Source organism: Falco biarmicus, chromosome 1, assembly GCF_023638135.1.
Source record: "Falco biarmicus isolate bFalBia1 chromosome 1, bFalBia1.pri, whole genome shotgun sequence".
Taxonomy (NCBI): Eukaryota; Metazoa; Chordata; class Aves; order Falconiformes; family Falconidae; genus Falco; species Falco biarmicus.
The window spans coordinates 58,744,784-58,757,465 of NC_079288.1; the positions used below are offsets into that span (position 1 = coordinate 58,744,784).

The 12,682-nt window shown below is 40.7% G+C and overlaps 1 protein-coding gene across 3 annotated transcripts in view; it reads right to left on the reverse strand.

Moving 5' to 3' along the window:
- Window positions 1-12,214, reverse strand: part of PAPSS1 (3'-phosphoadenosine 5'-phosphosulfate synthase 1) — a 47,958-nt gene extending 35,744 nt beyond the window's left edge. For 2 of the 3 annotated variants that reach the window (XM_056336869.1, XM_056336886.1), the window contains exons 1-3: window positions 11,994-12,214; window positions 4,917-5,031; window positions 1,211-1,446 (exon numbers count right to left, since the gene is read on the reverse strand). In XM_056336869.1, the coding sequence (XP_056192844.1) occupies window positions 1,211-1,446; window positions 4,917-5,031; window positions 11,994-12,053 (411 nt within the window). In that variant the 5' untranslated portion in view covers window positions 12,054-12,214. Of the gene's footprint in view, window positions 1-1,210; window positions 1,447-4,916; window positions 5,032-8,259; window positions 8,314-11,993 lie in introns of those variants that run through there. The other variant, XM_056336877.1, reaches the window with a different exon arrangement.
- Between the last annotated feature and the right edge of the window lie 468 nt (window positions 12,215-12,682).

The following is a 12,682-nucleotide window of genomic DNA, read 5'->3' on the forward strand; positions in this document are numbered from 1 at the left end:
TTTGAAAAAAGAAACATGATTAAATCAACCAATGCCCTGCAAATTACATCAGTTTGGCTACAGTTCATCACATGGCAAAAGCTGACATGAAGATCTGAAATAGTTTAGATTAACCTGATTTACGAAATAAATAAAAAAAAAATAAAATCCAAACAAAAACATACACCCCACCAAACAAAAAACAGGCATAGAGCGCAGATTTTTCTATACCTGCCGCTATCTTAAGACCTGCATTCCCAGTTACATCTGCATAGCTCACTAAAGTCAGAGGTGGTATTACCTGCAGCTCCTGATATGATCACCCTTCTCTCCAGAGCACCAGATTTCTCTGCATTCATCAATCTAACAAGACTTGTATGCTCCAAATATTACTTTATTTGTATGGTTTGCCAAGCATTGAAACAACTGAATTTCATTTAGAGAACAAAAAAATTTTCAAAAAATCCACTATAACCATCTTTTACTGAATATAGGGTTTTTTCCTCGTATCTAAAGATTTCTGTTTTACTGCAGGATCTTGAGTTCTCCAAATGATTATCAGAAGAACTATCTGTACCACTATAACTGAAGAAATAACACCTTCTCATGCTGTGAAAGGTCTGGGTCATTCTTCAAGATACTTAGTGTTCACACATCCTTTCTGTCATAGATGAGAGTCATCTATGTTCTCATACACAGATGAAGAGTATTCACAAAACAATGTGAACATGGATTTAGGTTAGTTTTCAGTTATGTTGTATACATAGCATGAAATAAAGTAAAAAGAACTACAGCCTATTCAACGTTTTTCTCCTAACCCACTGGGGAAAATACAGCTCACATCATTCATTCACTAATGGAAAAGTTTTAAAAACAATTTAACTGAGTCTTCAGATCTATATCTGGTCTTCATATTAATTGAAGTACTGGAAACTACATAGATCAAACAAGATATTCTAAGACTCTTGGAGTATCATTTGGGTTTATTCCCAATATTAGATTAATAATTCTGCCTAATAGACTGAAGGACAGTTCTAATTATAGGACTAATATAAACTTTTTATATTTAAGATTAATGTTTCTGAAATTTGAGTAATCGTCTCTAGAAAGGAAAAACGTCATAAAAAAAAACAGGCAAGCAAGTTTAGCAAGGGATTCCTTTAACTAAAATTGGTGACATTTTGCATTTTGTATATTCTCTACACTTTACCTAGAGGGTTTTCACATTTACCTGAGTATAAGGAGAGATGAAACTAGTAATGCACACCAAACCAGCATCTGCAAACAGTTTAGCAACCTCAGCAATACGACGAACATTTTCTTCTCTGTCTTCTGGTGTGAAACCCAGATTCTTATTAAGGCCTTGGCGAATATTGTCACCATCCAATGTGTAGCATGGAATGCCATGGCATACTAAATACTCCTCCAGTGCCATGCTCACTGTAGTCTTCCCAGCACCAGACAGACCTAGAATATTCAATAATAATATCAATATAAGCATAGAAACAAGTTAGGGAAAATTGTATCACATGTACCACTGCTAGTATGAAAAATCAAGTGACAGGCATCAGCAGCAATGCCTCTCAGAGGTGCTTACCTGCAATATAAGCCAAGCGCCTTCTACACGGACAATAGGTATAAGGAGAGTAAGGCACAAAGTTAAGTGTGCAACTAGAAGCAAATAAAAAGTTTAGCCTTGAGACCTGCTGCCACTTACAGAGCTGGCGCACATTTCCCAGCATTGCTGGTGGCAGTTGTTATGACCTGAGCAAACTCAATTCAGAAACCAAACACAGAGTCAAGATGTTATATTTACATCAGAAGAGGAAGATCTCACACTGAAGTGAATTTCAGTCAACAAAAGAAATAGGATCAGATCAAACCACACTCTGTACTTACTCCTTGCAGAATAACAGCACTGAATTAGACCCAACAGACACAACAAAACTCACTCAAGGCTCACACGCAGCAGTGATGCTCCACTAACTGGAGTGTGTTAGCACCAAGCAAAGACATTAAACTTTGATCTAGTTCAGAATCTTCAGCAACAAACCTTTAAACAATTGAGAGTTTTTGCTGGCGCTAAAAAGCGTACTGTTTGCTTTAAGTTGGAAATGTTTTTAAATAATTTTCCAGACTAGATTTCAGGAGTTTATTTGGAACACATGCTTCAGCTTAGGGATCAATCAATTCCTACATGGAATACGAACTCAAATCTTCATAAGATGACATCAATTCCTGGAGTAAGGAAAAAAAAATACAAGGTAATGGTAGTCTAAAAAAAATAGCACTAGTGGTTGAATAAAAATATTGTGATCTTTATCAGTGGTGGTTAAGACTTCTTATAGCTTTCAGAGAAAGAAGGAGGAAAAAAAAAAAAATCACACAGAACAGCGGTCTAGTTTTAATTCTAAGACCTTTACAGCAAAGGATGACAATCATGTTAACAACCATTTCTAGGAAAACAGAAAGTGCAAAGGGAACCTTGATACTTTGGGGTAATTTAAAGAAGAGGTGTCACTGCACTGGTTCCACCTTCACTCAATATCCAGAAGATGCAGAGCAGCCTACTGAAAACGTAAGAATATGTGTATCCCAGGACAAGTCCTATATAAGAACTTAAGCCAATACCCTCACCAATCTCACAGATTTTAGTATGGTTTGGCTCATACTCAAAAAATTGCAGAGTTGTGAATAATGACCTATCATAATCTATAAAAAATATCATTTTCTTGGACAACTCCAGGTTTTTGTGTCAATGTTCACCTGTCTACTTTGACAAGAGCAACAGTTACACAAGATGAAGCTGAGTATTACAACTTAGGCCAGAACCAGTTTCCAAAAGGGGAGGTCCCGCTCTCTTGCCCTCCCTTGTCTCCACTCCACTCCATCCTACCTCTATTATTCCACTGCCTCTTGTGCCTGTTAGCCAATTCAGTTTGCTAATTTTTTTTCCCAAGTTTTTTCTTTTTCTCTTTTTCCCTTTTGTGTGTGGAAGGAGGCTGTATTAAGTTCACTGATTTATCAAGTTGAATCAGCTCAAGGTTGGACTAGGCAAGCACTACAGCTGTGCAAGGCAAGAGAAGGAAAGCAAGGCTGGAAACAGAACAGTTGTCTTTTGGCAGCAATTAAGTACACCCCCATCTTAGAAAATAAGCACCGTAGTCCAAATTAAGATTTCAGCAACTTCATCATTTACTTCTCATTGATGCAGTCTTTGACTTGCAGTTACTGTCCCCACATCTAGCTTGCTATTCACCCAAACGCTAGTTTTTCACACATCATTTGGTCTTTAACATGTGATTAAATGCAAAAGTTAAGGTTATATAATAATGAAAATTAAAAACATCTTTTGACCTGACAAAGTCTTTACAGTAATTTACACTTCCAAAATGGCATATTATTTTACACACAAAAGTAATGCTTTTCCATTTTTTTGATACATTACTCTGGTTTTTTTACTAGGACTCTCTCACTTGACAGCACAAGACATTCATTAGTATTTAGCTCTCAAATAAATCTTAGCTTAAAAATGAAAAGTGACACCTGAAAACTTTCTGTACACTCCCACCCCATGACTGCTGATGAGATGAGAGAATCTTGAAGGAATTATACCATTTCAGCTTTTACTCTAAAACCTAGCAGAGTTTTGAAGAGACATGTTTGCATAGTTCTAGAATGGGTAGTATTGCTTAGTTCAATACCTATAGTCCATCTCACTCCCTACCATAAGCGCTCTAACATCTTCAATAACCTATTAATACTTTACTGCCTTCCTACTTTTCTGTATTCTACCACCACCCTTCTTCCTCCTGAAAAAAAGGAAACTGGGCATTAGGATTACATTTGTTTAAAAAGAACGATGACTGGAAAATGTTGCCATGTAGCTAACTGAAAACACATTTTTATCATGACCTTTTGCAAAAGGATATTAACAAGTTATCAGAAACAGAAAGACAGCCTACCAGATCATTTGAGCCTTGAAAGACAGGCTGGAGCTACATGACAAAAATAGGGAGAGAAAGGGCTCCATTCTTTTACCAAAGAAATACATGACAACAAGCTATTGTTTCAAACCAGTCTGGAATGGCTCTCAGCAATTTGTTCTCAACTACTGCTTTAACTTTTATGCATGTTCATTAACACTAATGGAAACAAATTTTACTTTGGGTAGTAAATTTCTCTAATACTCTTTGAAGATCCTTTGTACCACAACACAACAGTGCTCTAAACTGTTTACAAACTAACAACACATTTTGTGATATTTATCTTTTATTTTAAGTTTTAACCAGAAAAAGAAAAAAACCTTCAAAGGAAATACATTAAAGCTTCCAGGAACATTGAAAGACAGAGCAAAAATCTCCTCACAGTTATGAAACAAAGCTGTCTTCCAGAATTTACTTACCCCCTCTTTTTACAATCAAAACAATTCAGTGAAAAAAACACAGAGCTGATCTCAAAAATAACTCCCTGTATGCACTGCCTCAACATGCAATTGGTGTCCAAAGGCATAGGTTTATGTTGAAATGTTTAACCCAAGGAGACAAGTACATTCCAAAGAGAAGAGACCTTTATACAAAGGATTCAGAAATACAGACTTAAAAAAAAAAAGTTAGGTTTCATTTGTTAATAGCTAAAAAGGACAGCAAGAACAGCCAGAACTGATTAAAACACCAAAAAAAAAACCCCATGCCATACACTCCAAAACTCAACTGGAATTAAGCTGTGCACAGTGCCAAAAAACAATGCTCCCAGAGCACTGAACAAAATACGTTCTCAGGTTACTATCCATCCCAAAGCAATTTCTTGCTAAAAATCATAATAAAATTGCATAGATTCCACACACATTCAACTTTGCATGAAAAAAAATCAGCTGCGAAGTGCCTTTTCAGAAAAGTAACTACAACAAAAGCATCCTCAGAAAGCTGTGACTGTACCTGTTAACCAGACTGTGCATCCACGAAAACCACTTCTTGTTCCTACCACTTGGCCTCTCTTATTCCTGCTGACATGATGAGCTTGGTAGGTAACATTGGTTGCCCTTTGCATTCCCTGTAAAAAAAGTTGATTAGGTTTTTAACTTCTGAAAGGGTGAGCTGGCAAAGCATACTAAAACTTATTCACAGGCACAAAGAAAGACTTGGAGACACACCAGTGGAAGTAAAATCAATACCCAATCCATCAGCTGCAGCATAGCTCAAAGGATACAATGGAAATTAGAAAAGCCACCCATAGCAAATAGCATCCCTTCTGCTCCTTCTGTGAAACTTGGGATTGCCAGATTAGTCAACTACTACTTTCAAATACGAGTCCTTTAAGAAAAATCAACTATAAAAATAGAGATGAACTGCTAGACTTGACTTGTAATTACGTCATTTAAATTAAGAAAATCAAATGAATTCTCTCTCACTCTGAGCTAAAGGTTTCCATCATAAAACAGTCAACCACTGGCTCATTTATAACTCTGAAGAGGCCTTTTCATTGCACATCTAGTCCAACTTTCACTTCAGCAGACACACCTCCAAATCACTCTGCCTTTATCTGCGACATACTAAGTCTCCAGAATTGAGACAGTTATCATATATTCTGAGCATTTAAAGAAAGTACTATTTCTAAGCAACTTACTAAAGAATTTACTGGAAAAGATGGGATTTTTCCAATATAATTTTAATTAAAACAAAGCTTTTAACAAAATTAAAAAATTTTAACATTAAATTTTAAAATAAATTTAAAATTAAAAAATAAAAAACCCAAAATTAAAACAAAGATTACAGACTTTATTACAGCTATTTATTCATCATAAGCTGCTGTACAAGTATCTTAAAATTACACTGCTGTCAAACACATTTCACAAGCTGAGGGAACCCACAGGAAGATCAGCCTCAGCATTCCCTTAAGCTTTAATGGTTTCTAGTTATATGAACTTTGATTATAAAAGATCAAGACCTTAGATAACCAGACCAAGTACGAACAATCAAACAGACAAGAAGGCTTTAAACAAAATAAAAAAGGGGGCAGTGGGAAGGATTAGTGGTATATGTAATGCTTTTTTGACTTCTCTTGCTTACAAACATACTGCAAGATACTTACACTATCTTCATCACTGTATCAGTGCTAGCTGGAAAGAACTTATTTAATAAAAAAGAAAAAGGCAGGATATAAACCTATGGAGTACTGGCAGCGAGCTGTTTGTAGTTTTACAGAGAAACAGCACAAAGTAGGGTTAACAGAAAAATGACAACTAATTGTGGCTTCAAGAACTGCTACTACACCATTCTTCTAGAGAAATAGATTTCAAAAGTTATCTATAACTTAATTGGAAGTTATGACTTTCTGTGATTGTATGTCCCTGCTTCTATACACAGCTGGACTCATAGTTAATACAAACAGAAACTCAAGGTGGGAACAGATGTTCAAGTTTTTAAATAAAACAACTCCGTAAATCAGTGGTTACAGTCCAGCATCTAAAATTAGATGAAGACTGAATACCAACTCATTAGAAACCACCACCTGCAAACAGGTTAAAACACATAAAATGAAGTTATACTTGCTAATCATTTTACCTTCAAATAATTTATGTCCTAAAACAAAGTTGTTCTGCACATGAAGTCATTGCAATACAGCTAACTAAAACCAGAAGTCAAAAAAATCAGGCATTTTTCTTATAGTAGAAACAACTATACACGACATAAAAAGAGCTCTCAGTGAGCAAATGCAGAAATGGTGGAATTAACAACAAAAAAAATTTCAGTACTTAGTTTGAATTGCTGTGTATGTTCATTACCCATAGCGTATCTTTCTTTTAATTGAGACCAGTACTTTAACAGCAACATCCTTTCTCATTAATTCCAGTTGTACTGTATTGTACCAGACACTGGATAAACAGAAGACAGTCTCAAAGAACAGCTCCCATGCCACTGTCTCAGTAAGGTCTTTTACATTAAAACATAAAAACACAAATGCTTTGCTTCTGACTCCTGGCAACGAGTCTCTTATCAGACTCAAATACTTCGGAGATCAATATACATTGGTCTCCTCCAAGACTTCTTCCAGTCCATATTCAGTAAATTGCATCAGTTTTCTTTGTTTTCCAGAACTAGTAAAGCAGCAATGAAACTGATCAGGGTATTGCACTAAGCTCACAAAACACATGTAATCCTGAGGCAAGCAGGATTCTTAAAATGATGAAAAAGACACAACCTTAAAAAAGAAAAAACAAAAAAAGTATCAATTAACAAATTAGCAGAGATGATGAACCACAGCAACAAGGCCAACATAGCTAGAGTACAAGGCACACAAGTGCAACAGCGCAGCCAGCAAGCTCAGCGATAGGACAATAACACAACTGTACTTCAGACACAGGCATCTAAGACTAAAGGTTAAACTGCCCAAACAGTCTCCATGCATTCAAAAACACACCCATCCCCAGCAGCCCCACCTTTTGTTCATGTGCACATGCACACAAACAAGACAGCTCCGTACTATTCCTGGGCAAAGTAACACCAAAATCTTTCTTATCTTCCAATAGAAAACAGCTTTTTATAGATACGTTCTAAAGATGTAGTAATTTAGCAAGTGATTCTCTCTTGCGGAAAAAAAAACAAACCGAGAAAACTAGTAACGTTTCCTAATCATGTCCACTTTGCTACTAGATGATTCACTACCACCACTGAGCAACAAAGGCTGAACACCAGATCCTCAATAGGTTAAGTTTTTAATTACTATCTCTGACATACATTCACTACAAATATTGATGTGGCACAGAAAAATACTCAGGAGCAGAAATCAGTGGCTCACACTTGTGCTCTTAAATTATTCAGCAAGTCTTCAAACTCCTGTACATAAAATTTGATGACTATCAGCTGATGAAATTAAATGGCCATCCAAAATGACAGAAGAAATAAAGACCAACCATTTCCTTTTACACTACATCAAAGTATCACTCATTTTTGAGATCCATATCATCAATGAAACATTAAAATTAGTAACAGAAAAACTCAATGTGATGAGCAAGTACTCTTTAAAAAAAGCTATTTTAAACTTCTTAGCCTAATTACAATCACTATAATAGTCACTACTGAAAGGGCACCTAGATTTTTGTGAAGGGGCTGACAAAAAAAGGGCATTCATCTCAAAGGTCTATGTATCTGCTTTTTTTTTACAACCATTTGAAATTTCCTACTTGTCCACAAAAATATTTCTTCCACGCTGTGTTACACATTAAGTTCTTCCACACTACTTATACAAATACTGCATTTTAATATTTTCCCTACTACTCACCATGTTAAATAGAAACAATGCTTCAGTCCACTGTTTCATTTTAACAGTAATGTCAGCTGAGAAGACCCATATATCCTTCCTTTCTTCTCCCCCACTATGCTAGTTTGTTTCTCACATGAAATCTGAAGTGCTAATAACTTTGTACTGAAAATAAAAAAAATAAAACATGGAGTATTAAAATAACAAGTCTTTTACAGCTGTGCACTGAAGAGCTGTAATGATAAAGAGAGCAAGGAAGGATGCCTCTGCAGCACGCTTTTTTTGGCAAAAAGGTAACCTTTTAGCTTTGCAGATAGTTGACCACGGAAATAAATACAGACCTCTGAGAAGTATGGGAACAAAAAGGAAATACTCTTGTCAATTTCTCTACATAAACATTTGCCAAGATAGAGTTGACCCATTTTTTTCTTATTTTATTCTTGATGTTTTGCCCAGTTGCAACTATTTTTTTGCTAAACCCAAATCCGACCATCAGTGCCAAACACCTTTGATGTAAGAGCTCAGATTGCACATCCAGATGAAGAGCAAACCCAAGTTACAACACCAAGATCAAAAGGCAGCAGAAAGAAAAGATTATTGCTTAATGGTTTCATAGTTAACAGAGCACTGCACTGACATTAACTTAATTTATCCTTCATTACTTTGGAGCAACAATGAAACATTGTGCTTCTATAGTCACTTTACATCAAATTTTAACTTTTCACAAAGCAAGAGCTCTGGGGTAGGAAGTAAAGCTTTCAATGGCAAGCAGAGACTCCCCAAGCTACAGCACCAACCTGATACAGCTTTGAGGTTGGAAGCATCAGGAAAGAACTGTATAAAGAACAGGCACAGTTTCTACACAAACCATATATACTCAGGAAGCTGTGACTAATTCCATATTCTTCTGCTCTAAGATAAGATTGTTGATTTCCCAGGCTAACAACTTCCACAAGCTAACAATAGCAACATACCCTGCATCACCTCTAAAATGTAGTCTTATCTTTAATGCCTTTACCATTTCCCAGTTATCTCCGATATTTTCTAGGCAATCTGCTAACTTGCCCACCACGTGCCTCCTGTAAGCCAGGGACACCCCAATAACAATATATCTTTACAGCACTCATAACTCAACCAAATAATAGGTTTCCTTTTCCCCCTCCAAACTGCTCTCCCTAATAACCAAACAGCAGCTCAAGCAGACTGAACGTTGCCAGTTTTCTTCATCTATATACAAACACAAGCAAGGAGAACAGACATAGCTCCAACCTAAAAATCTTGACTACCACAGCTCCAACCTAAAAATCTTGACTACCACAGATGCTAAAACAAGGGCACTTCACCTGAGAGTCTGTTTGTTCAAGTATTTGGATAAAGTTTCAGGAACCATTCACCAAAAGATCTGCATTGGCATGACTTCCAATAGCTACTTTCTCAAATTCTGGTGTGAAAGTTGTGCTTTGATTTGGACAGCCATGCTGGGGAAAGAAGGACAAGTCCAGAAGTGATATCTGAACAATAAGGTGTTTTACAGTGATCTAAAACCTAACAACTCACCAAACCATATTCTGCCATAGCCTACAGCATTACATTTTCTCCCACTTGCAACAAAAATTCTTACTGTTATCCTCACCACTGACCTCTGGAATGCAGTTTGCAAAAGTGATACTGATACAGTAAGACACCTAAACACCTCTGCACGTAGCACCACCCACTCTGCCAAATGCATGCTCTCCTGCCACTTACACAAACTAGTTCATCTTTGCCAAACGTTCTAATGCTGACACAGTTTCAAAAATCACAGCAGCAGAAAGCAGCCAGAATCTTCTACAGCACCGTGGATACAAGCAACTCTGTGATTAACCATACTACAAGTATATCTTCACTCGCCACCCGCTGCAGTAACAGCATGAGCAAAAGCAGAGACAGCTTATTCACCAGTGCTGGAGCAGAGTCGTTAGCTGGCATCAGAGGGAATGGACAAAAACAAAGCCAGAAATGCCTGTGTTGAATATGCTCTCTGAAACAAGAGCTGGAGCAAGATCTTATTAGGAGTCACCTGCAAAACGATGCAACAGCACGGCCATGGTAGGAATTTGAGCTACACTGAAGAAAGTATTCCAAAAGTCTTCCTATGAAGCTAGCGTAATAACAGTACTTGTGGCTATGTTGTCTGCTGCTCTGTAACCTAGCGTTTGCTATGGTCAAGAGGTGGGCTTGATGAGGGGGTTTCCACAGACAGAGGTGTATTTTGAATAGCATTGGATTCCCAGGGAAAGTTTTGAAGACAAGGCTCTACCTACTCTCCCAGGGGCTGCCAATTCCATTGGGGCATAATAGGTTGCTTTGACTTTGCTCTCAGCTAAACAGATGCAGAGTCAGAAGTGCCAGAACATTTGTCTGTGGAGCATGTGAATCAGCAGCACTCTTTTTCCTGGTGAAGCTTATTGTGTTATAAAGACCATTTCAGCTGAGGTCTTCCGAAGAAAAAGAGAGAAGCAGAAGACTTCCTCTGCTTGCCACATAACACTGAGGGGGTTGCTAACCTCAGCTGAACTCAGCAAACAGTTAATGTCAGTTAACTTATTAAAAAAAAAAAGTTATTTCCCTGGTTAGGACAAATTCATCTTGGCTTGGCTTCTGACAAATGATAAAAGTAATTTTTAAATACACTTTGTTACCCCCAGCCCAACATGATCTATTTCCCACCTTCCTAACATCTGATTTTGTCTTTTCCTCATGGAAATTGAATGTAATTTACCAATTACTCTTACATAAACAAGTCTGAACTTGTACACAGTGGAAGAGACTTGGACAGGCACATCTACTGAATGCTTTTGAGTACAATACCATCTTCCCTGGTTTTCAGGCAACTTTAAGCCTCTTTTCTTCTTCTGTAATAGATCTGTCATTTAAATAGAAAAGTTGTGGCCTGTACTACTCACAGCTAGACTTCAAAGACTGTTCTACACTATTACTTGCATATCAAATGTTTTCTGGATCTTATCTCTCATCTCCTTCAGCTTAGCATTGCTTGAAAGAAATCATACCTTTTTTTTTCCCCACTCATCTTGCATCATCAAAATTATGAAATGTTCTCAATGGCCTGCAGTGTATCTTCTAAATAGCTGCATTTTGGTCTTTGCTGTAAAATACCTTCCCCCATCTTTATGAACAAGAATGAAGGCTTTGGCTAGATTTTTTCCAAGCTCAGTCTCGCCAGTTTTCCACATAACACCCGCCACACAAAGAACCTCAGTCTCTGGCCAGCCCAGGTTTATGAAAGGCCACATTGTACATCGCATTCGTAACTCTTCCTTCCTCCAGAACGCTGGAGGCTGCGGGCTCACGGCGGAAGGGGCAGGGATGAACCCCCCGACCGCCGGTCCCCTCCGGAGGGGCTCCCCGCCCTTCCCCACCGCCAGCCCCCGCCTGCCCGCGGACAGCGGCGGAGACCCAGCCCGCCGGCCCGGGGCGCACCCCCCGCTCCCCAGGGCCGCCCCCGCCAGGCTCCGTGGCGGCGTTCCCCTCGGGGAGCTCGCGCGACCGTTCCGTTAACGGTCCCGGCTCGGGGCGTCCCCGGCGCGCGGCAGGGAGCGGTGCGGGGAGCCCCGTCCCAGCCCCCGTGGCCGCCCGCTGCCACATCACCGCGGCGCCGGCCGCTTCTTCCTTCCCTCGGCCGCCCGCCGCCCCGCCCCGCTCCGCTCCCCCGCATGCCCACCCGCCCACAGGCGCCCCGCCGCCCGCCCGCTCACCCAGCTCGGCACCCTGTTGCTCAGCTTGACTTTCTTGCACTGGCTCTCGGGCAGCTCCATGGCCGCGGGGGCAGCGGAGGGAGGGGAGAAGCGGACGCGCCTTTCCCGCGGATGCTTGCCGCGATGCTGCCGCCGGGGAGCGGTGCCGTGTGCGCGCCCCCGCCCGCGGCTCGGCCAAAGGTGGTGCAGGGAGGAGCCGCGGCCCGGCGGGCGGAGAAGGGGAGGGGGCGGGGAGCGGGCGGGAGCCCGGCCACGCGCGTGCGCTGCGCCGTGACGCGCACCAGGGTGGGCGGTGGGGCGGGAGGTGGCCACTTCCGCAGCGGCAGCCCGCCCCTGCTGCCCCCGCCGCGGCCCCGCCCCCGCCGCGGCCCCGCCCCCGCCGCGGCCCCGCCCCGCCCCGCCCCGCCGGCGCAGCCCGCCTGGGGCCCGCGGCGTTACACCCGGGCGGCGTTAGAGAGGCAGCGGCTCGTGTGCGTGATGCTCCTCCGGGTTGCAGAGCTGGCCGACGCGTGTGGCACTGAGGACGAACGCAGCAGCGAGAGACCGTTTGCCTGCTCCTGCTGCCGGCATTGCTCCGCTGGCGCCCGCAGCCCAGGAGCTCCCACCTCCTCCCGGTACCGCACAGCGGCGGGGCGGAGGCTGTTACGCCTCTCAAGAAGAGTTGGGGAGGGGGCTCGAAATGACTGTCT